This window comes from Melospiza georgiana, chromosome 8, assembly GCF_028018845.1.
Source record: "Melospiza georgiana isolate bMelGeo1 chromosome 8, bMelGeo1.pri, whole genome shotgun sequence".
NCBI lineage: Eukaryota > Metazoa > Chordata > Aves > Passeriformes > Passerellidae > Melospiza > Melospiza georgiana.
This window is the reverse complement of record NC_080437.1, coordinates 21600594-21625542: the sequence shown is the minus strand read 5'-3', so window position 1 is coordinate 21625542 and position 24949 is coordinate 21600594. Positions and strand designations below refer to the sequence as shown.

Sequence of the window (24949 nt, the reverse complement as noted above, 5' to 3'; positions counted from 1 at the left end):
AACCTTTTCAGTTGGATTTCAAATTGGGGTCCACAATTATAGAAAAACAATAGCAATAGCTAAATGGAAATAATAGCTTCAATGTTTTTACTGTTTTCTGAGAAGAAACAAAAAAATATAATGTGTATAATAAATTACTGAATTTGATAGTGTAAAATGTTTCAGATTAAACCTTCTTGCTACAAGGGCACAACATTTTGTAGCCACTACTCCTCAGCCACCAGTAAAGGCCTCTCTTAACTTGGAGATTGAACTCTATTGTACTGATTTTATTGAGTTAGATCACTCTCTAAAAACAAGCAGCCAGGCACATCTCCACTACCAACAGTGACAATAAAACAAGGATTTACCTCGACAACCAGTAAGTCATCACTAGGAATCATTTCTAATTTTTTACTAACAGGCTTGTTTTCAGATAATGTAGATAGTTCAACCAGAATTCTCCCTCTATATGCAACTCCTTCTCCCTGTAACATAAACACATATCAAATCAAATTTTATATATTTGCCCTAAAGAAGCATATATTTTTTTTAGCTGTACACAATTCTGGCTTCACTGAAGTGTTCTCAGGACTCCTGCAGAGGCATGGATGTACATATTGGAACAAGTGAAATAAAGTAGTTGGCTTAATGCTGGAAGTGAAAATCATATTTATGCAAACAGGGAAAGAAGAAATACAAATGCATGTAAAGGTGCAGTTAGTGAAAATTGTGAAAATCATTTCTGCTCCTTCAAAAATACCTTTAAAACAAAGCCAGATAGGAATGGAAAATACTATAATACTTCCTTACTAATCTTAAATTTAAAATATTATTCAAAAATAAAAGAGCAAGAGGCGTGTAGTGTAAAAAAAAAATTAAAATTATTAATTCATTGATTAAAAAGAACTGGGTTAACTCTTTTATGAAAAACAATTAATAAAGAAACTTACCTTTCCAAAGTTTAATTCATCATATGGGTCTGGGAATCCAGTGTATTCTCTTGGACTTCCATAAAAGTTTAAGTAACAAGGCCCAAATGTTGGTAAAAATCCAACTTCAGTTTCTCCAGAGTTTGCTAACAGAAGATATTACCATTATATCTTTGTTAATTACCATTTAAGCCAGAAAGAAACAAGTAACATTGCTATCAAATCCATTAGAAGGAATGTTAGATATTAGCTAGGTATTAGTAATATGAGAACACTTTATTCTCTGGATATATCATATGAATTTAAATTAATTATACCAATGACTGTACTTGTACCTAACTTCACTGCACAACACTTACACTAAATGCAGCAAAACACTTCATGCAACACAACACTTCATGCAGCAAAAATCCCACAGAATGAGAGGAATTTATGTCCCATTCCAAATATATGGTTTTAATTTAAGTGCAAGGGTAATGTGCTCTTATGCTAACAGAAAACATGTTTTCTAGAAAATGTGAAGCTGAGTAAAACAACATTTGCAATCACTTAAAGGCACAGGCCAAAGATCAACTAAACAGCCACAGAAAAGATGCACTCTCTAGCAGAAAAAAAGAGGTGAGAAACAAGTCAACTTTGCAACAAAAAATTTCCTGGAATGACCTGCAGCACAGAGAGGGATGCACTTATTTCTCACAGGAAAAGAAGGCTGAGGTAGGACAGTGACAGTAAAGGGTTGTGCCTCGTGTGGCCATGCCACTACTGAGTGACACGAGTGGATTGTAAAGTGGATGTGATGTCTTGATGTCATTTCCTGTCAACAAAGTCACCTATAACCTGCACAATATAAAATAAAGATTTGCAGTTCTCTATTTTGCATTTGGCTATTTTCACACCCTTACCTCTGAATCAGAAACAGTTCAAAAATTGAATGAAAAAAATCATTTGAATAATGTCCAATTAAAAAAAAATTCTAAGGCTGAACTGCTCACATCACACCTCAGTATGACTAGGTTTAAGATACAGATATGTGTTAAATTCACTACTTACTGATGCCAATAAATTAAATAGAATATAAATTTAAAAACATATAGACAACAAAAAAACTGCCAAATCTGGAATAAAAATAATTTATTTTCTATTTTTTAAAATTTAAGATTCAGTTGTTTACTTTTAGAAGGCTAATGATCATGTATAATAGAAAGTGACTCTGAGAAATTATTTCAGCCTCTAACTTAATGTTACTTTTTTAAGAAAGGAGGATAGTAAATGAAGTACCATGTGGATGAATGTGGATTACCTTTCAACTGCACCCCACTTGTATTTCTTTCTCACTACTTAAGTATTTACCAGAAATTCTTTCAAACCTGGATGTCCACCTGGAAAATGTCACCTCTCCAGGTAGTAACAGAATCAGATTTTATTAGTTTGTTTATATAGCTTGTTAAGCATAAGCAAAACAGACACTAATTATTTAACGCAGTTATTTACTTCTGCAGGGCTCTGCAGTTGCAAATATACCCGTGATCTCAGAGCTAAGTTAAAAATTTCCAGCCATTGTTAGACTAAGCACTCTGTAATTGAAGCAACTACATGCTCATCTCTAACACACAGCTTGAAGCACCAGCCAAACAGAAATATTTTCAAACCAATTCCAGTGCCAAAACTGGTTTATAGAGTCAGTTATGTTTGATAATCTTTAATCACAATGGTGAAATCTTTTAGACAAAGAATTATTAAAAATATTTTTAAGCTGATGGACTATCTTAGGCAATACTCTTCAGTTTGGGCAATGGAACACAAAATCAGTAACAGGTGAAGAGATAAACCTTCATATGATGAAGCCCCTGTTCCCGAAGATGAAAAATCTATATTATGAAAAGAGAATTAGTTACATGACGAATGATAATAGCATTTAAAAAAAAAACACACACACCACAATGCAATCTCCATTAAAAATAAACTTGAAAGCCTGAGACAAAATAAATTTCATATGGGCTAGAATTTTGCTTCTGGTTAATACATGAAGGTATTACTCCTGTATAAATTCCAAAGGGCAAAAAGCCAGCATATATCTGACAAAATAGCTTGTTTTAGTGCTTATTTTCAGCTTTGTACAATTCTCCTCCACACAAAATATAGATTTATTTTTTAAACTACTTTAAAAATCTTAAGGACATTTTAAAACCCCGCTACATATCAGGGCCCCTTAGGGTATATTTACATTTACTGAGGACTATAGACTAGCTCAGTTTCACAATCCTTTAGAAGCCAGAACAGGCTTCAGGCACAGCACTAAAAAAAAGACAATAGAAATGGCTGTTCCAACAGCCAGTACCTGAGCAGAGAGAGAAACCAAACTAATCTCCCAGTGACTGAGTGTCTGGGTTTGATAAATGCTCTGTGACTCAGCTGCAGCTCAGGATACACACTCATAGGGGAGTACAAGGGATCTCTCCAGAGCTGAATTCTCCCCAAGAGCCCAACCCCTCTCTCTTGGCTTTCCCAATGCCTTTTTCTTCTGCTTCTGGCTGTGCACAGGATATATAAAAAGAATATTTGCATGAAGTCTTACTTCAACAGCAGTCCTTCTAAGAGGACTACTTCATAAGCTTTTATGTGACTGAAAATACAATTCCATCCAAGTCTTGCCTCACGTCAGCATAGGATTGGAGCCACTAACTTTGTTTCTAAACACCTGATACAGCTACCAGCTTAAAGACAAATTGGTCTCAGACAAGTACATATCATAGAGATTTTATAAATACAACAGAAAAAATAAGTAATTTAGATTCTTATTGTGACAATGCTGAAAATGGTTTTGAGACAGTGTCCTTCAAACTAATGTAGACAGTCAGATAAATTCATGCTAAGCCTGTTTAACCTTGAGCTTTACAATGCTGTTTGGATAACTAATATGCCAAGCTATGTTCACTAAAAAGATAAAACAATTTTTCTGGCAAGTTAACACAGAATCCTAGTGTAGGAGCTGGCCCAATTGCATGAAGGATCTTGTTATAAAAAGAGGTGATTACAGATATAGATCACAAAGAAATTATCAATAATCACAAGATTATATTAGAACATAAATGTAACTGGATTTTTTCGGATATTTTCCAAAATATTGGCAGAAAAAGTATTTCTTATAATATTTTAAAGAAGAGTTTTATTACAAAGCTATTTCCCAATGGGAACAATATTTTAGCCACCTCATATCTTGTCTAACTTGTTTTCTTGCAGTTAAACAGTTTTGGGTTTTAGCTGTATGAAATTACATATCCAGACATCTCTATTGATTGAAGTATATAGATCAGTTGTCTGCAATCATAGCAGTGAAATCAAAATCAGAGTTACAAAATAGGAATACAGAGCACTTGTGCAATGAGATGCAGTGCCTGCTTCTCTGATCAGAGCAGAGACTGACCCAGGTATCCCAGCATCTGCAAGCAGCCCAGTGGTGTCCAGGAAATGAGTATGTGGTTCTAGATAGTTCCTTTAGGATAACTACTCAGGAGCACTCCACAGCTTTTAGGTTCTCTTCTCAGAGATAGAACAGAGACTCTTATGAAGTAGCAAAAGGAGTCTTGTTTACCAGTGTCCAAAGAAGAAATGGTTCTGAAGCAGTGACTCCAGATTGTCTTGAAATTAAGTATCTTATTAAGCATCTAAGTAAATCTGCATATCTTACACATGGTAGATTGTGATATCACATAATTTTCTGAATTTGGGAAAATCCTGGCAAATTTACTCAATTCATTAGCATATATATATATAGTGGAAAACCAAATCTTGAATTATTGCTATTTCCATCATGATGTGGTTCAGTCATGAAAATTTTAATAGTTTACTTTTTAAAGTCCCATAGAATGTTTTCTAGGAGCATTGTTTGGAATATTTCAAAAGGAATAGACAATCCTGTTGCCAGGGAACTGAGAAACTATAGATAAATATATACTTTCTTAGAACACTGATCTCTGCCATTCTGTGTAACCCAAGAGAAGATTGTGTGTTACACACTGCTTAAGCAATTACCTTCAACCTCTCCTCCAGAAGAAGCAATTTTTGAGAGACTTAAATATGTTGTTCCAACTACATCATTTTTTGTAAGTCGATCCCTACAAAAAAGGAAAAAAGAGAAAATTTTTATTTAAATATAATGCTAGTCATCACACCCAGGGGCAAGCTACTGGTACGTACATTTTCTATGGCCTGAAATGCTTCAATATTACTAACAAAACCAGTAATGACAAGTTACAAAAGTGGGCTGTAATCCATGAATAAGTCACCTGACTTTTCCACTATCATTAAACAGTGACAGTGCTCAGTTCTCACTGCATACAATTAAAAATAATCTCATGTTACACTAATCAGATCTCTGATAAAGAAACCATAAAGGTACTTAAACACTTGCTTAAATACTCTCATGCATTGTAAAAATACCTGACATCTATAGAACCAGACTTTTCTCATTATCTTCTTTTCATATTTTCTTATTCTTTGCTTATTATTATTTAGCTTTTTAAGTAATTTGATTAAAAGTCATAACTCACCAGTCAACAATTGAAAGTTTTATTTTCTCACACATTGAGGGAAACTGAAATAAAAAAGCAATGAAAGTAAAAAATCTCATTACTTTTTTTCACCTCTGCAATGGCAATGCCTTAAGTTCCAAGAAAAGGCTGGTTACTGCAGAAACAAGGATAAAAAAACTGACCTTGATTTGAAGATAAATAATTTGATTCCATTCTGGATTAGCATTTTTCTCAATGATGTTTGTGCAAACCTGCCAAAAATGAAATCAAATATACAACAGAGCAACATCAAAGATAAAACAGAAAAAAAAGTATACTAGCTATGATTTAGCACACATCATCATCTGATTGGAAAAATTAGGGGTAGTAGTAAGTGAATCCTGGATTAAAGCTGCAATGAGCCATTGATGCTCAATGAGTTTTCCACTGGTAAGTGCAGTTAGAGTAATCTGCATATGCAGCATTAATGACTTTCAGAGGAAAAGAAACTATTGAAACAGTGTTTAAATATGAGATTTAGGTTATCCTGGTTTTTTTCACTAGTGACAAATAAATGAAATTATTAAAGCTTGTTAATTCCACAAACCACAATTTATTCTGCTTTTACCACTGCAGAGAAATGAGATGAAGGAATTACTTGATTCCAGCTTTCTTTATGCAGATTTTAGGGTAGATGAAGAATATATCATAGGGGAGAGGCTGCATTATTTGCTGGTCATGTCTTCTTAAGATCTTTTACACTACTGGGTGTGGTAACCTGACTATGCAGCATATTAAATGACTGACAAAAAAATTACTAGCAATGAATATATGTTGTGCAATTGTGTTCCAGATCAAATTTGGCATTCTAAGGAACACATCATTATTTAAATGTACAAATGCAGTTAATCTGTGCAGAAAGATCTGTATCACCAAGTACTAAAAGCAATCAGGAACAACTGGCAGGCAAGCAATCTAGCATATGCCAGTTCTAGCCTTTAGTCATACATTCCTTTCATTAGTCATCAGTTTTACACCCTTTCTATTGTACCTTGAACTTTATTTTTTTGCTATCTTTTCTTGAACTTTATTTTTTCATTTTTTTATTTCCATAGTTACAGTAAAATTAAAAACTCATGTTGGCTTATGAAATCTCTTCTCAGGGCTACAATTAGAATACAAAGGTACAGATATTTACTAAATTACCTTTTTTCCAGCAAAAGAAACTTCTACAAATGGATCTACCAGGTTTTTCTTGTCTGCTTCTCCTCCAAATAATTCCTTGACAGTTTGTGCAAAAGCATCATCCACTGGAGAAGTGTCAAAAATTAAATTAAGGTAGTTGTTTTATTATTACTATTTTTATTTTATTATTATTACTATTATTATTCCTAAATAATAAATTGCCCATTGCAATCTTACCAAAATCAACCAGCTCACAGATCTAGGAAGAATAAAGTCTAGCCTGATAAGAAAAATTCAGAAGTGTTGCAGGTAAAAACTGAGAATTTTGGCTTAGGAGCAATTTTAAGAATATAGATTTTTCAAACATCATATGTAGTGCTGATGTGCTCCTGAATTTAAAGGCATCACTGTATTTGAAAAACATTATACATGTATTTGAAGACACTGCTATTTGGCACAGATATAGGGGAGAAAACATGCTAGCAAGGGATAAAAAGTCACCTATATTCTATTCTGAGCAGCTAGCACAAATAACTATTTCTAACAGAGTTCAAACACCAATGGACAAGTAGGGAGAAGCTGCATACTTTGTGGAATGTCCTCAGCCCTGTAGATTTTGAGAAGGAAAGTGACCCATCGAAGTGCAGTCCCAGCAGGTAATAAAAGATTGCTCTCCACATCATCACTTTCATTATCTCTCTCCCTTTTTTCAACCTGTTGGGGGATACAGTTGTAGACAAAAAAGACAAGGCAATGTAGAGAATTAGAATGAAGGTAATTAGCTAAACTGTTGATTAGCTAAAGACTGGTGTCAGTTTCATGATGAAGAATGAGACTGTACCAAATCATCAAGCCACAAAAATTTAATTCCAGCTAAACTATTTTACTTTCAGTTTTATCTCTAAAGTACCCAATTGCAGGAGCCCACTGTAATCACACTTTCAAAATCACCATCATCAGACAAAGATGACTTTGGCACATGTAAAATGCCAACTTCATGCAAATTTCATATTCATCTCATGAGAAGGCATTTATTACAATCAGGAAAAGCTTACAAGTCTGATATAACTTAGCTTACAAGTCTGATAGAACTTACTGCTTCCTCACTTAAAAATAAACACACCACAAACAACTAGACATCTCCTTGTGATTTCAAGAAGTGTGAGAACAGCAGAGAGGAACAGTTAATATGAAACTAAAATGCAATCTGCCATGGTTCTGGGAACCACATTATATTCAGCTAAGGAGAACAGTATGCAAAAATATCAGGCAGGAAGAAAAGCAAAAATACAGGCAATGGTCTGGTAAGAAAAGCATTACAAGAAAAAATCACCTGTTTTCACCTTGACAGAACAGCTGACAGGAAGGATTGGATTATTTAAACTACCTGCTGCTTTCATCTGCATCAAATTACCTGTGCCTGACTTGTAATTACTGAAGGGTCTGATCTTCACCAGGAAATTTGGGTAGTACTCTGGTTTCTCTATGGGCTTGTCTATGTTTTGTAGTAGTGGAGACATCCCTGACTTAGTCCTGGAACTGGTATCAGTGGCTCTGCCTGCTTAGCTAAGCTAAGGAGAGTTACACATCAGCTTGCATGCAAAGCCAGGCTAACACATCTCTGCTGCCAGTACGTGAAGGAGCATCCATAAATGGTGGAGATTGCTTAACTGAGCAGAATAACCAAACAGGCTTTGAGTTAGCCACTTAGAACAGGATGAAACCACCAGTAGATTCTGTCTTCTAAGTACTGCTCACAGAGCAAATTATACAGTAGTAAAACAATGTTGGGGGGACATAAATAAGTACCTGTGGGATGGAGAGTGGAAGAAAAACATTTAAATTCAACTTACTGGCGGCTCATCTCCAGTTCCCAGGACAAACATGCTGACTTTCATATAGCCTTTGGCTCCTGAATTTGTATCTTCAGGATCACTCAGCAAAAGCCATTTTCTCATGACTGCATGGCCTGAAAGAAAACAAACATCACCACTGTCCCCAGTAATGCCCATTACAAAATGGCAGACATCATATAAGCTGTGAGCTATTTCAAAAGTATGCTTTATCCTAAATTGCACTAATTATTTAACAAAAAATCCTGTCCCAGACAGGTTTCAATAGAGTCATCCAAAACAAGAAATCTGGTGTCAAACTATTTTGGCATACTAGTTCAGGGATAGTTATCAAATGTTGCATTTTTCAAATTTTAGGTCTTTGAAAAAAAGGGGCTTCTACTTCATTGTGAATTCACTAAAAAGAGTTATATATTGTTGGATATTTGGAAGTTAATACTTAAAGCAGCAAACTTAAATAACTTTACATTAAGTTTCTTCTCTTACTTTAGAAATTCAATGAAATGTTTCAACTTGTAGTTTCAAGGAAAGAAGTTCTGAAGAAACCATTACTTACCAGGCTCATCATAAACATAGCCAATGTCAATCTGAAATAAAGATCAAAGGCATTATCTCTGAAGAAATACCAAAACAGAAAAATGGTGGGGCAACTTCCCCCATGTTTTTCATGGGCAGTACTACATTGTTCTCTTGTCACAAACACAAGACAGTTTACATAGAATAATACTAGGAGGAGAAAGAGAAAATGTCTTACCCTGAAAAATGAGAGATTTCAAAGGGATAGAGCAGCCAAGAAGAAAATGCAAGAAAAGATAATATGTGTGGTTATTTTCTTATTTTCTTGGATCCCCAGCTTTTTCATTTACCAGAGACACAAGATGGGGCTGGCTTACTGCTTCTTGGATTCCCTACCCTCATTCATTATTTTATGTTCAGACAGGCTTATCAGAACACTTTTGTTCTTTCTTCCTGCTCAACATTTCATCCTTCAGTTCCAGAAGTGAATTTTTTTTTTTAATGAATAATTTCCTTTTCTTTATTAAGAATTATGACCATTTCTCTCCCCAGTGTGTCAAATCTGGACGAGATTGCCTCATTCATTGGATCAGATTTTAAACATGTTCAGGAATGTAAGTATGTTTGCTCATGCAGTTGGGGCCAGTATTCCTTGCAGGTGAAATCTGAAAGGGTGATTTTCTAGACAGAATTACCCTTGTGGTTTCCTCTTGGAATGTGTGCCTGCAGGAACAGAGAGCAGCTGAGTGACGTGCTGTCACCTGCTTAGTGAATAATCAATCTTCCACACAGCAATACACCACTGACTCAATCACTAGAAATCACACAGAAAATAAGCAGTGAGAAGCAAAAAGCAATCAGGTTTGTGGCACAAAGTGTTTCATTTCCAAAAGAGCACTCTTCCCTCTTCGCATATTTTTGCAAAAAGCTGGTCTAGAGACCTCTTGAATTATGCAGTACCAAATAAGCAAGCAGAAGAGACAGCCAGTACTGAAAGTGTTGTAAGAGCTGATCCCAGCAGCCATTACAAGGGAATTACATGGGAATTGCATTACATGGGAATTCTTGGCAGGCAGATGTCTACTTCCAGAGCTGACAATAACAAATCCAAATGAAGACCATCTCACTAATATCATCAGAACCATAGAAATGACTTTAACTAAATGAATTTTCCACCCCTGTTTTTGCTTAACTTCTGACCAAGGGAAGACCTCTCCACATTATTTGAGAATGTGTGTCTTTATGCCACCATACATACCACTATTCTGCCTATTAGCTACCTAATAAAATTATCTCTTCAAACCCTTCCTCACATCAAATAATCACCTGACCACAAAAGAAGAAAAAGTTGCCTGGATGTAAATTGGAGAACTTGGTATATAAATCACACAAAAATTTTTAACAATACTCCTCTACTCAATTAAAAAAACCTGCTTACTAGTGCTTTGGGCAAATGGTCTCTAGCTTGAGTAGCAAGACATCATCAGGTAATTCTTTGACCCCACGAAAAAGAAGTATAAATGTAAACATTTAAAACCCGTACTTAAAAATTTTCTCCCATTTTATTTCACTTAGTCCCGATATGGAGCTTTCTTCATACCCACCTTAAATTCACCCATCAGACAGTCTGCTCGTAGAGAGTGAGAATCATACACCTAAAAAGACAGAGGAGCATGAAACAGGAATGTTCCTAAACAAGCTGGGAAATGGCCAGAGGATGCTACAGGTACGCAGCAGCCTTGTGAATATGCACTGGTTTTTCTTACCCGAATGCTAACGGTTTCATCGAGCAGCTCTAAAGGAGTCATGTGGACATTGTAGAAAAATATCTGTCAAGGTAAAAACAAGCAAAAAACCCTGTCTTAAGTGATAAACACATAATTTCTTGAACATAAAATGCAAATACATTATTTTAAGAGGCATGTGAAGCATACCTGATACAGTACTTTCACCCCACCTTCTTGCTGGACATATTATGTGGTAACTTAGTGCGGAATGAAAAAGTGAATTCAGTAAATTAACTCAGTACAACTTCCATTTGAGCAAACACTGTCAGCATAACTGTGCTGCAAACTTCCAGCACTGCCCTTTGCTCCTTGCTCTGCACTTCATATTTTTCTCAGGCGAGCAACTTCAGAAACTATGAAGTTCATTTGCTAGAACATTAAATCCTGGTCTAACCATCACTGTTGTAGTTGTCAAAGGGGCCTTGTTAGGGTTAGTGGTGATAGTGATTTGTATTCCAGTTTTAGACTACTATGGATATTGAAACTGCCAATATAAGGTGCAAACAACTTTCTGCCATTCCTATTTTTTCCACGGCTTCATAAATTTTGACTGCTACCCACAGCTTAGTTCAAATTTTAAAGTTTTATAAATTCCTTGGTCTTGCTTGTGTATGTTAAACATGCTTGCCATGCAATTCCAAAATCTTCTGAATTTTCCGCACATGCCCAGATAATGAGAGTCATCCTCGGCATTTTCTCTATTACACTTCAGGTTTGCAACTTTAATCTTTCAGCTGTGGGATCGTTCTTGTGTCCCTTAGCTGGTTTTGAATTCTCTCCTGTATTTCAGTGTGTTTGATGCACAGACCCCCTGCCTAGAGAGAGAAATCTAGTGGTGCTTTTACAAAACACAGGTAGCAAGGCAGTGACATCTCCAGATTCTGTGGCAGTCCTATGGCATTGCACTGAGCACTCACCTGCACACACCACAGAGGTCAACAATGATTTCTAATTAACTTTTCTGAGATTTTTATAACCTGAACACAACTACTCAGTCATTCTGTCACATGGCCAACTGCACCAAAGAAAACATTCCATATGTCTCAAATGAAGTTTGACTTCCTTCTAGTTAGCTTTATCTGCTAAGACTGTCAGTGGCAGAGATGTGTTTAGTGATGTGAATACATAAAGAAAAGGACTGGGAATGGTATAATGCATGTTAGCCATAATTACCCATAAATATGACTAAAAATGTATTAATTGATCATAATGAAAATTGTATTAACTACTTCTCAACATTTGATAGCCTCAACACTTCAGCTAGCATGTTCTTACACCACTTACTTCATCAAAAAATGGGTTATTTCCTCTTTTGATTCTTGTCCGGTGTGTCTGACCACAAACATGAACTTTGACTACTGGTTTTATGTTATTCCCAGGCAACTGACGACCTTCAATGACTCTAACACGAATCTGAAAAAAATCAAATATTTGTACTGATTTATTCTCTATATTATCAGTGATCCTGATCACAACAATTCCTTATTATACTAATGTTAGCCAACACCTGAAGTAGCTGACAGATTCAAACCAGACTTTGCAAGCTTAATTATGACAGTAATTAATTTTACAAGACAAGTAGCAGTTAATTATTTCACTGGGGTTTTTTCATTTGCCTTTACCATTTATTTTTAGAGCTGCTACAGTAGTTTGAAATCTGTACAACTATACAGCAAATAAGGCTCATCCCTATTTGAGTAAGAACTGTACAAAATCAGACCTCTGAGTAACAGGAACATCTGAGGAATAATTTTGAAATACTGGCTTTCAAATTAAGAGGCTAATTATCTCTGTGGTGCATTAGATAAGCTGACATTAAATTATGCTCAGGCTGTGTAAAAGCCTGTTATACTCAGCAGAAAAAGGGACCATGCAATATTTAATAAATCTAATACCTGAAAATCTTGTGGTTTGTTAGAGAGGATTCTCCGTGTTTTCTTTCCTTTGGTGATGCGTTTAGCCAGCTGGGCTTCCTTTGTGCCACTTGGAACTGCTGGGGTGATACCACCAACTGGACCATCCAACCCATCCTCGTAACCTCCATCATCTTCTCCATCTCAGACAGCAAAAAACCAGTGCAATTAATAAATTAATAGCAGAACATGCTGTTGAAGTTACAGGAACAAGAGTTTGATATCCAAGAGTTCCAGTAAAATTCTATTATTAGTTCACATCAATAATGTTTTTGCCAACTACATTCTTCCAACTCCTTTTGAAAGCTAGTCATTCTAGCCTGCTTAAGAACAACTCATATCCTAACCAAACTAACTCTAGATCAGTCTCTCGTCTGGATGCAGAGTGTCTAATACAATTCCCATACATTTTTTTTAATCAACCAATTCAAGCAAAGCTGAGCTGTAATCCAACTAGTTCACAATTCCCCACAAGGGATTCATTTTATTCCAGCTGAATAAACATTGCTTTTGAATGAATCTTGCTGTTTCCCAGCAGCAAGACTAGGCTATAGCACAGCATTGGTTTTTAGTTCAGAATCTTGAATGCACAAATACATTTAGGGTCTGCCATCCAAAATAAAACTGAATCCTTCTCTACAACATTTAAGTGTGGAATAAGTTTTTCAGTAAGGATCTTTGACAGCTCTGAAATCAGCATGCCTTTGTGGAAGACAGTTCTGCAACCACATGACATTATAATACTGAATCATACTCTGAGATTCCAGAATTGCAAAATAGGATCCATAAATATCTAGACCACAAAAGTGGCCACTTCCTTGTGTTTACAGCTTTTCTTAACTGGGCAGTGACTATGGTAAAATTTAGAGGAAGAATGAACTGTGTCTGTGGTGGTTGGCATTAACAGAACGTATTCTAACTTTATAAATTAAATTAGGCTGATGATCACTTTGTATAATCAAGTCCTTCATGGTCCTTGTAAGAGATGTATAAAACCAGAGATATTGACATGCTAAGTATTTTATAAGCAGAAGACCACACCCATCTCTCTAACATCTCTCAAAATGCATTTGCCTCAATGGATCCATGCAGCTAACTGATTACCCTAGCACTTAATTTTTAATTCTTGAAACGGAGCTGTAGCTGTCTCAGGGAAATTGATTTCATTTCATGGGAAATAGGTGTTTACAATAACTAACTAAAGTGTGTTTGATAATTCACACTGAAATTATTTCCATGCAGTTTCTGGATACTAGATAAAAAACTGCCATTTTTAATTTTATCTGTATGTTATAATTGAAAAAAGTTTAAAAGCTATCAAATAATCTCATAAAGGTGAATTTTTAGCCTTCAAGTCCACATTTCTATAAAATTACTTTGAAATGCAGTAATTCAACATATAACTTTTGTGTTTATATTACTTATCCTTTTGCTCTCCAAAACCAGCCTCTGAGAGAAGTCAGTGTAATCAAAATTTCCCTCCAGAAGACTCCTGATTTCAATTTTTTCCTTCTTATGTTACTATCTATCACCAAATAATGGTCAAACTGATTTACTTCTCTAAAATAAATTTACATTTCTTAAACATTTATTAAACTTCCTTCTTTCTTCACAAACACAGCCTTGATATTAAGCTTATTATTTTCCAATCAACTGCAAAAGTTTGTTATTTCACAGTTCTTTTAAGAGTCTGGAAAACCAGATCTCAAAAATTCTCTCAGCAGAGAGAAGTCTGGTCAATATGATATACAGAGAGACCAAAGAATATTTCCTACTGATCATAGTATTTCATCACCTAGTCAAATATCAACCAAATATAAAACAGTTTCTTCCAAAACTTAATTGTTCTACAAGGGGAAAGAGGTTTAATGAATCAAGAAAATTTTTTCATCAAGCTCCCTGACATTGAAAGTAATAGATGGAACATCTCTGCTTTTTGGTTAGGCCTAGAATTGCAGCAGATAATTGCTGTTTCCTTGAGCATTCAAAAATCTTTCTCCCCTAAACAAAAGCCATTTAGAAAAGTTTTTAAACAAATAGAGAAAATCATACTAAAATCCATTTTATGTCAGGAAATGGCAATTTTTTTTTTTTACCTTCTAAATCATCCTTAATTTCTTTGAAATATCTATCTAGCAGTCTTGACATGCTTTCTTCTGGTGAACAGTGCTGCTGAATCACCTTCTTGCCTTACCTCAAACAGCTCCTAGAGCTTTTAACAAAAACATTCTGAGAAAAGGATGAAATACCTTCCTGTGCACTGGTCCCTCCTGGATCAGTTGGATTTGCAGGTCCAGCTGGTGGCTCGTATCCTACTACCAAATCAATTGTTGCCTATAGAGAAATGGTTTTTTATGTAGCCCACAGTATTCACAACAGTTGATTAAAAGCAGTAAGTTGTTCAAACTCTGTGCATGAACAGTTAACTATTCATTGGCACAACAGTTTTTTTAGGTCTCAGCTACTAGTAAGTTAATAAACTATTATTAAGCTATATACACATGCAAAAAATAAAGATTACACAAATTCAGCTAATGGACTAGGTTCTAAAATAATATCTAAGAAATGGAGTTGCTGTGTTTATATTTAGAAAAATCTGTCACAATACAAGCATGTAAGGTGTTCTACAAATGTTAGCTTTAGATCCACAATATTCATGGCAGACAACGTGATATCCTAACTTTGCAGACAGAAAAACAAAGGCAGTAGAGAAATAACACTATCTCATCAACAACTTAACAAGTCTGAACCATAACTAAATTTTCCTATCTGGCTTCTCTAATTGCTTGTTCAAATCTGCATCCTGGAAGAAAAACAGTACGTCATTTTCCATTCTAATGATAGAATTGTCCCTTTTCTGCTTGACTGTGGTTTTGGATTATTGAACTAACCATTATTATTACTAGTTGCCAGAGTAACATGAGGGTCAGCAAAAAAAGCCCAACCTTGTGACCAACTAATCATGATTTTAAACTGCAGCTGCTGAGACTGAAATTATGCTGAGTCTCTCATGACTGAGTACACCAGAATGCAGTATGAAGTGCCTTAGCAGCTACACTGCACAAACACAGTAAGGTCCCAGGTTCCAAACCTACTTAATTAATAACTAACTTAATAAGCATTGAGATCTAAGCATGTGCTAAATCAAGTTCAGCAAGTTCTTGTGTAACTTTCTGAAGGGAGCTGGCAGTGAACATGTACTTGATCATGTGCTTTGACACAGGTAGCTGTTACAAAGCATATGGCAAAAAGGTGCATGTGGGAACTCCATCAGGTACTTGGAAAATGCACTTTTCCAACATCAGGCTGATTTCCATGCATACTCTGTGGTCCATATTATTTATAACACATAAATACAAATATATAATATATACAGAGAAAACAAAATTGTATAGACTTAATTATCTCTGGTTATAGATTTCCTCTGTCTGGAGCTTTTGCTAGACATTTCCAAGAATTAAATTGTTATTAGCCCTGTTGCTGGAGCATTTGGATCATGAATACAGCAAAATAAGAAAATATAAGTTACTCACTCCAGTTTCTTGTCCCCTTTCATTCAGCAGAGGTATGAGTTTGAAGGGAAAAGATCTGCTTTGGTTACCTACAAGATCTTTCAGTGCTACGGATGCACTGCCAATTAATCTGGAATTAAATAAAAATCATTGTTAGAACGCAAATACATATCAAACAGGGATTACCATTTTTCTTTTGCTAGCATCTGTTAGACAACAAAGTAACTCCAGCCATTACTTGAAAACTCAAAGCACAACAAAAGACCATTGCAAATGCCATGTAATGATTGCATACTGCTAATTTTTTATTTCTGTTTCATTACACTCAAATGTTGGTGTTAGTGTTGTTCAGTGAACATAAACTGGGTACAACAGCTGTTGTACTACACAAAACAGACACAAAACCAGACACAACTACATCTTTTAATGAAAACAGTGAAACAGAACAAATGCAATCCACGTGCTTACTAGAGAACCACAAAATTAATCTTCTTGCTCATAATTCTGCATTTTGGAATAGGTTCATCTTCTCACTTCTAAATTCTCAGAATGTTTCTAATGGTTCTAGAGCAGTCTACCAAAGGAAGGTTTCAGAGGATCTGATATGGATGGACTCTTCTGAGTCTACTTCTGCCTACTTTGGGACTGCATCTGTCCCTCCCACCCTCTCCCAGAAAGATGAAAATTGCATGTACTTTTAGCCCAAGAGACTACTTTTAGGCAAAATTTCTCAGTGTGGTACTGGTCTCATGATACCTGGCACTGTATTTCATTCCCATGGCATGTAGTAGCAGTTTACTCCCATACTGAAGTGGATTACTGGAATAACTGAGATTTTTTTTTTTTCAATTAAAAAAACACAAGATCATTTTACCCTGTAAATATTTCAAAGATCATGTGTCACAAATAAAATACTAGCTTTGCTGCCAAAGCAAAAAAAAAAGATCTGTACACAAAGAATGTAACTGAGGTCCCCTGAAGTCACAGAGCTTTTTCATGGAGCAGCTAAGGATGCAAGGGTATTTTTTCACATGGAGCAAGAACACTATTATAGCTACTCTTGCATACTGTGTTACAAGAACATAAATTAATTTTTTGTAAAGTACATTAGGATACCTATATATAAAATATTAATTTCCTCCAAATAAACCTTCCGGATTTTACACATCACAACTTCTGTTCAGCTGCAGAAACTTACATATTTTGAGGTGCCATAGAAGGAGAAAAAAAGAGAAAGTATTTTCCTATGCACATTTGTAGAAAATTTATATAGACTTGACCTTTTGATTTGATATAAGCTTACTGGAGCTTATGGAGTGACTTCAAAAGAATTCAGAAGCCACCCAAAGTAATCTCAAATCAGCAGGATGAATGTTTCAGCAACCACACCCTCCCATCTGGTGACATTAACTCAAGAATTGCCATTCACCTGTAGTGCTTTTCAAATTTTGCACTGTACATTTCCATTTCTACATCTTCATCTGCCCTGTACAAATGATAACTGCACACATTTGAATGCCTAGTAACTGTTTTTAAAATAGTAATCCCTTTCAGCAGACTGAAGAGGGAATCAGTTACGCAGACTTCTTGCTGGCAACCAGCTGCCTCTATACATTGCCCCTCTATCTACATGCCTTCATTTTCCCCTCCTTTAGCAGGCTGGGCAACAACAGTCTCCAGTCTTTTTCCACTCTAACAAGACTGAGAAATTTAATATTCAAACTATAAACTCTCTTAGTCTACTTATAGACTTTAGCCAAATTTTAAGCTTTGGGCACTATTCTGCCCTTCCAAAAGTTGTCCTGCTCCCTGGGTTTGGGATGTTACACCTCTCCCTCATCAGAAGCACAGAACTGATGAGGTTGGAAGGAATCACTCATGATCATCTAGTCCAGTGCCTCTGCTCAAGCTTAGTCAGCTAGAACAGGTTTCCCATGACTATGTCCAGTCTGGTTTTGATCATAAGCTACTCAACGACTGAAGTAATACATTTCAAAGTAACAAGGAATGCCTCAAAGTCATCCTTAGGTTTCATCTTTGTCACTTTTCTTAGAGAAAGCCTTTTTTTCTGACATGCTTCTCTCAGGTCTCTAATCTTTGGGCTAAGTCAGCTACATCAGACCTCAGGAGCTGTTGGGAGATCATGTCCATCAGCAGTTCATTGATGTTTAGTGCTTTGCTGCAAGGTCTGCTCCTATACTTCCCTCTGACAGGTAACTAGATCCCAGTTCTCTGCATGGCTACTGTGTTGGGTACACAACTCTGAACTCTTAAGACTTCACCTTCAGTCAGGATTGCATGTGACCTCTACCTGAAGCCATGACTTACAAGAGGACAAGGACTCCTTTCCTTCCAGCACAGCTGGAAAGACTTTCTACCAGCTGTTCATCATCAAAGGACACTGTTCTTTGCTGGACCTATTCCAGCTTTCTTCCTCTTGCCTGAGCAGATCAACATTTGTTCATTTAATTCCAGATCACACTAATCTTCTGACACCATCAAATGGGAAAGGTTCTGCTACTGGAATAGCTTAATGCATCCTTTGACCTTTTGTTCATCAGCTGTTTTAGCAGAAGACCAAAACAAATTAGTACTGTTTCTTAAATGTTTCAGTACCTCTTTGGCCAACCCTAAGACTTCTACAAGTATAATGCCCAGTCAGTCTGATCTCTTAAACTTTTCCAGCTTTGCAGGAGTAAAGCAAAACCCCTGTTCTGCAAGCAGTTCAAACATTCTGGTGTACCACTGGAGATGACACAAAAAATAATTGCAAAATCCCTACTCAGAAGCTGATTTTGAACCTTACCAGGCCTACAACAGCTTCCCCACAGTGAGCAAAGGAAAATACCTAGTTTACAAGCATGAAATCAATGAACTACTGATGGTCAACTACTAAACACTGAGTTGCATTTGTGCCAAAGCCAATTAATCCGTTAGTGCTGTGGTTAGCACTTCCTGTTAGCTGCCTAAATAACCCAGTGAAGTGAAACTCCACACCCATGTCTGGATCAGGAACTAACTCACAGTACCAACCATTTTATTATTCCTCTTGGTTTGAAGGTAGCAATATATACTAAAGTCTTCAGCCTATCATGTCCTCTAGCTGCTTGCATGCTACTTCTACTGGAAGCCCCAAGGCTTAAATTACTAAAGAGTCAAGAATTTAAATAATTTTCATTTATTTTTAAGGGTATTTTGGCAGAGGTTTATATATATTATTCTCATCAGCAACTTGATTCTACGCTACAGTTACAATTACTGTACTCAAGCTTTCTTTCTCAGTGTGTGTATTTCATTACAAATTATGCTACAAGACCCAACACCCACCCACCCTCTGTTATTCCTGCTATGTTTAATTATTTTTATTAAGAAAAACCTCTCTTTTATCTTTACTTATTTGATAATACTCTTTGCAAGAACAAACTTTAGTAAAGAAACAATTTTCTTCCTTGTTTTGAACAAGGAAGGAAAGCCCAGAACTGAATCTTAAACTGTCTGGATCTTGCATACAGTGGATGCAAGGAAATCCTGCAACTATGTACAGTCACACTGATGTGGAAAAGAATCCACACAAAAGGGTACAGCTGTAGGAGGATTTAAACAATCTGGAAATTATTTAACTATGAGAAACCCTTAGTAATGACTAAATAATTTGCTGCAGTGCTCATTTGTAGCTGCATTTTTCTGTTAGAGCAAAGGGTGTGCCCAATCTGTTTTTCCTGTCTCACTAGGTTACCAACTACACAAAGGACATGGGGAAACACTCAATCCCTGCTCATTCTCTTAACTTCACAGGGACAACTGACTTTACTGTGAGGTCTTTGGGACTTTTTAACTACAGAAAGATTTGTGTTCTGAGAATTTGAAATCTTTCTACTAACAGTATTAGATGTAATAGAAAACAGATGTGTTCTCTTTTCAAACATCTTTATGCCAGAAAATCTAACTAAGCATGAATCATATGAGTCCTCTGGTTTATTCCTATGATGTTCTTTCTGTATACAGTGGTTTGCTTTATTTATCTTTTCCAATTACTGTGACTTTTCTCCATGAAGAGCACTCATTAACCTATCTGCAAAAGTTTAGTGATCCTGTAAATGAAGCAGTAAATTTTCCCTCCTGGAAAACAAAGAAATGGAAAGATATCCAAATGTTCTTTCAGGCTTAATTTACAGAAACATGCCAAAGCAATGAGTTCAGTGCCTTGGCACAGTGCAAAAGCAGAATAACATCCACTGTACTCCTCCTCCAGGCATGTTTAAAAACAGACTGGATGAAAAGTTATATCAGCTTTTAGGAACAGGAAAAAATCATGTCTTATACTGCAATCTTCTGCTCTGTTGCTCCACAGGTTCTGTAGTCACCTCTTGGGCATAGGAACAGAGCAGGTGTCTGCAACTAGTCAGGACTAAAGAGCATGGGCCAGCAGAGTGTGCTGGCCAGGAGCTCTGGGAGTGAGCAGCACAGAGGGAGGCTGGCCTGAGAAACACAGGGCTCTGCCTATGGCTATAGACAGACAGTAGCAAAACATTTGAGAAAAAGTTGTCACTACTTTGAATGCAACAACAGCAATCCTCACTGTTTATTTTCCTTCAGAGGAAAGAAAATAGAGCCAAAGGTGTGTAGGTTCTTCTCATTGCTTGTTCTCGGGCAACAGAGGCCCCTAGACACGCTCTTTACACTCAAAAACTAAATCCAAATTAAATCTAGATTTTTAAATAAAATATATAAACCCATGAATCTCTAAAGGGAAGACTGTTGATTTCAACTCAAATCCCACTTAGCTTAGACACCTAACACAGCTCCCAAGCTAATGGGTCTACTTGTCAATGTCAGAAGCAAACACTGGGTTTCTTAAACTGTCATTAGAGTAGCTCTCCATAGTAAGGACCTTAGATAGGCACTGTGCTCCACCTTCCCAATCCTGAACTAGCATGCAGATAAACCATGGGCGTGTTATTTGCACACTCTTTCACTGAGCACTGTTTTGAAACGCTGCAGCACTTCAGACATGTATCTATTGACTTTTTCTTGAATATTAAAAGAGGATACCATGAAAAAGCAGCAAGTCTTTGATATGGTAGTCCTAAATCTCTCTCCAAATCAGGAAATAGAATCAGTAATTCTAGAGAAATACAGGTTATGCATACATGCAATTGGTAGGTGAGAAACTTATTCCACATTCCCTCCTTTCATGTACTCTTTCATCTAAATGTGAATGTTCATAAATATCAAATCTCTTCTGTTGTTACAGTGCTCTGTGTCTTTAAAATAACTACAAGATGCTCTTTCCTATTATCATGTTAAAATCAGGATGCCTGCTCATGTATTTCTCACTTCTCACCCCCTTATCCTGTTTCCCTGCCAATATCCCTTCCAAACTCATCACACATTGCAAATGTGTGGATGTGATAGAGGATCTATTTGCAAAGAGCATTACTTTGAAGGTACTACTCTGGCTTTGGTACAAACAACTTTCTGTGCATAAACCCAAAAATAGGCATTTGCACAAACTGGGGGTTAAGAGTTACAAATATGAGTCTAGATGATATTTTAAAATACAGTTTGAAGAAAACCAACCACATGACTGCTTAACTTTGAACCCATGTACAGAGTGAAACATTTTAGGTGCTTCAGATAATCACTTTATTTTTTTGATGCATTATAAAGTCCATTACAAAAGTCTGACTACTGATAAGCTTTCCTATCTCAACTTTTGAGATCTCCCTAAAGTCAGAGGCATGCAATATATTCCTGCCTAACTGATATGCAGGAATCTCAAGAATGAGAGACCTGAGGGCACTGGCTTGATTCACACTGATTTTATGACAGAGCTGTAGAGTGTTTTATGACAGAGCTTTAGAGTGTAAAAACCAGGATCCACATATTGGGAGGAGGTAGAGAGTAGTAAAGAAAAGCTAACAATGGAGTTGGGCTACTATGAGTAAACATGAATGTTTGCCTGAGACATGAAATCTGCCATGAAAAAAAGAAAAGATGACATGATCATACTTCCCTTCAGAATAGCAACAGAGAACACTGCTTGGCATTGACAGAAAAGAGAGAGCACAGCAAAGACCAGCTATCAGTTCCATTTTCCCCCTGTACTTCAGTATTGAAAGTTGTGTTTAATACTGGGGTGGGGGAGGGTAGGGAGAGGGAAAGAAGGAACATACTTGTTTTGTCCAATTGTTTCAAAATCCTTCACAATAATTGTTAGGGAAGATGAATTATCCAGAGCAATTCCTTTCAAGTCAAATTCAACAATCTGAACAAAAAAAAAAAAAAAACAACAAAAAAAGACCAAACCCAAATTATAATGACAAGTTATGTAAAAATTACCAGCAGAGTAGCAGATACAAAGATACAATAAAATTATTCAGAAATAAATTTTGTATTTAGTGAGAGGAGACCAAATCCAGCTTACATCTGTGAAAGTAAAGTAAAAAAAGCTCATAGCATGTATTTGATTTGCTAATTACTAGCAACAATAGCAAAATTAAATTGTTTAATTGTGACTCATCATTTCTTTTGCAGTTCCACTTCCTTACATTAACATACATATTGTCTTGTCATTCCTCTCCAATATTGGCTGAACTAAGTTGCTATTGAATTTAAACAAATAGTTGTGTGTTCCCTTTTCTTATAATTCTAATTACAAAATGTAAGAAAAATTTTTAACTTTCATTTATCTTTGTGAAAAAACAATTTGAAGAAAACATTTTCCCCAATAAAAATATTCCTGAAGATGCAACATAAGACTAGGCCTACAAATAAACCATGAGGACTTTCAATACATAATTCCTTTTAATTCTGTATGGTTTTTCCTGGTACGTAATAAATGATCCCATTACGTTCCCATACACGTGGCTAAACAATGGCGGAGTATCATTTTGATGGAAAGAAAGTGGGAACAAAACCAGGCCAAAACTCATCAGTTATTAATCTAATTTTACATTAACACATTGCTAATGAATTGTAATATATGGTGCAAGATGAATCCATTCACCTGCATTTACTAACACCTTGACAGAACACATTGCACCAGATCCCTTTCCAACAACCTGCTCAGCTGCTGAAACTGACTTAATGACTTTACAAGCATGGTCTTGAAATGACCAAGGATTTATTTTAAAAAACATTACCTCATTCCAAACAGGATTGAGTTCATTTTCAATTTTCTTTGTTTTCTTTTTTTCATCTGCAAATACAAACAAAGCATGATTAATTGTTTTTGCTAAAGCACTACAAAATAATAATATTTTTTCCTTTCACTTTTCTAAAGAAGGTTTGAACTTAAAACCAAATGTTCCAATTGTTTTTACCTCTTCCAGAAGTTGCACGTTTTACAATCAAGAAGTCCCCTGGGCAATTTTAGTAGTTGAGGCTTTGTATTGTTTTGTTTAACCACAGCTAGTTGTATTTCCAAAAAGTAAAATAAATATTTAGATTTTGCAACCTTTTATGACCCTTATCTTCACCTTCAATAATGATGAAAAAAGACAGACTAAAAGACTTGGAGATATCAAACCAAACAGTAACCTCTAAGTGATAGCAGTAAAGCACTACTTTTGAAAGTAGTAGAGAAAATGTGCCATATATGTACCATATTTGAGTTACAAAATATTTTGGAATGTTTAGCTCTGGAATAAAATCACATGGAAAAAAGTTCTTAAGGAGATATGCTTACAATGTCAGCACTGTCTGGTTTAAAGAGCAATTATTAGAAGAAATATGCATGTATGTAAGAGGAAATGCAATCCTTCCTGAAAAGGGGTTTCCAGACGTTATGTAGATAGGACTTCACTGAACTTAACTAAAAATTAGCCTAAAAATTACAAAAATTGCAAATTTTCTATAGTTCATGGTAAAATTTGCAGTTGGGCAAGCTACAAATCATGAGAATAAGGGATGTAGAATATGGGATTAAACATAGCTTGGCATTATTTTTCCTGTTGAGTTACAATATTTAGCTCCAATGGAGGACAAGTCTTTTGACACTCAGAAGCACAAAAGAGCACAGACAGACACACAGCTCTTTAAACAGAGATTGCATATATTAGTGAAAACAAGCACACTTAAGTGCAGGGTGTAAAGCAGCTGCTGATCTCCAAAATGCTCAGCCAGCACAAGAAGTCCAAGCTTTAGACATACTCCACGTCTTTAAAGACTCCAGTAAAGATAAATGCATTTTTGGTATTTGAAGTTGTGACTGTACTTAGCCTGGGAAGCAAGAGTAAAGATATGCTAAATGGGCAAGTTCATATACCCACTGGTCAGGCTTGCTGACTGTGGTGGCCCTTTTATTGGATGAGAATGGGATGTACTGAAAAAATCAGCCCATGCTGCAAATTACAAGAACTGACTCCCATTTATGTAACAGGAATTGTCTACAATTCATACAGGATATTGACTCACATTGTAGGACAAAGTGCTTTCATAACATACCATACATTTTGACATTTTGACATGTTCTGCCTGACATTTTGCAGAACAAAGCACTAATTACCAAACTAGTGAGAGAAATTCAACTTTATGCTATCTAATAGGAGACAAAGCATTTTCAAAACTGGCGATCCCAGAATAACTGGGGTTGGGCAGGGATATTCCAAGTCCCTCAAGAAGATGGGAGATGAAAAGATGTTTTCACTGCCGTGAAAAAAAGGAACAGTTACAGCTGTTTGTAAAAAGGATAGTAAATTACAGACCTGATCCTGATGGAACTAATGGATAAAAGTCCTATGATCCCTGCCTAACCTAA

At 36.0% G+C, this 24949-nt stretch overlaps 1 protein-coding gene across 1 annotated transcript in view; it reads right to left on the bottom strand.

Moving 5' to 3' along the window:
- The window catches only part of MYOF (myoferlin), a 61679-nt gene that overhangs the window by 32407 nt on the left and 4323 nt on the right, over positions 1–24949 (bottom strand). The window contains exons 2-19 of the mRNA XM_058028702.1: positions 23334–23389; positions 22365–22456; positions 16210–16318; positions 14926–15010; positions 12659–12819; positions 12048–12176; positions 10743–10805; positions 10581–10631; positions 9017–9047; positions 8461–8576; positions 7195–7321; positions 6629–6732; positions 5626–5694; positions 5462–5505; positions 4944–5026; positions 2741–2779; positions 933–1057; positions 351–467 (exon numbers count right to left, since the gene is read on the bottom strand). Of these exons, the coding sequence (XP_057884685.1) occupies positions 351–467; positions 933–1057; positions 2741–2779; positions 4944–5026; positions 5462–5505; positions 5626–5694; positions 6629–6732; positions 7195–7321; positions 8461–8576; positions 9017–9047; positions 10581–10631; positions 10743–10805; positions 12048–12176; positions 12659–12819; positions 14926–15010; positions 16210–16318; positions 22365–22456; positions 23334–23389 (1601 nt within the window). The remainder of the gene's footprint in view (positions 1–350; positions 468–932; positions 1058–2740; positions 2780–4943; positions 5027–5461; positions 5506–5625; positions 5695–6628; positions 6733–7194; positions 7322–8460; positions 8577–9016; positions 9048–10580; positions 10632–10742; positions 10806–12047; positions 12177–12658; positions 12820–14925; positions 15011–16209; positions 16319–22364; positions 22457–23333; positions 23390–24949) is intronic.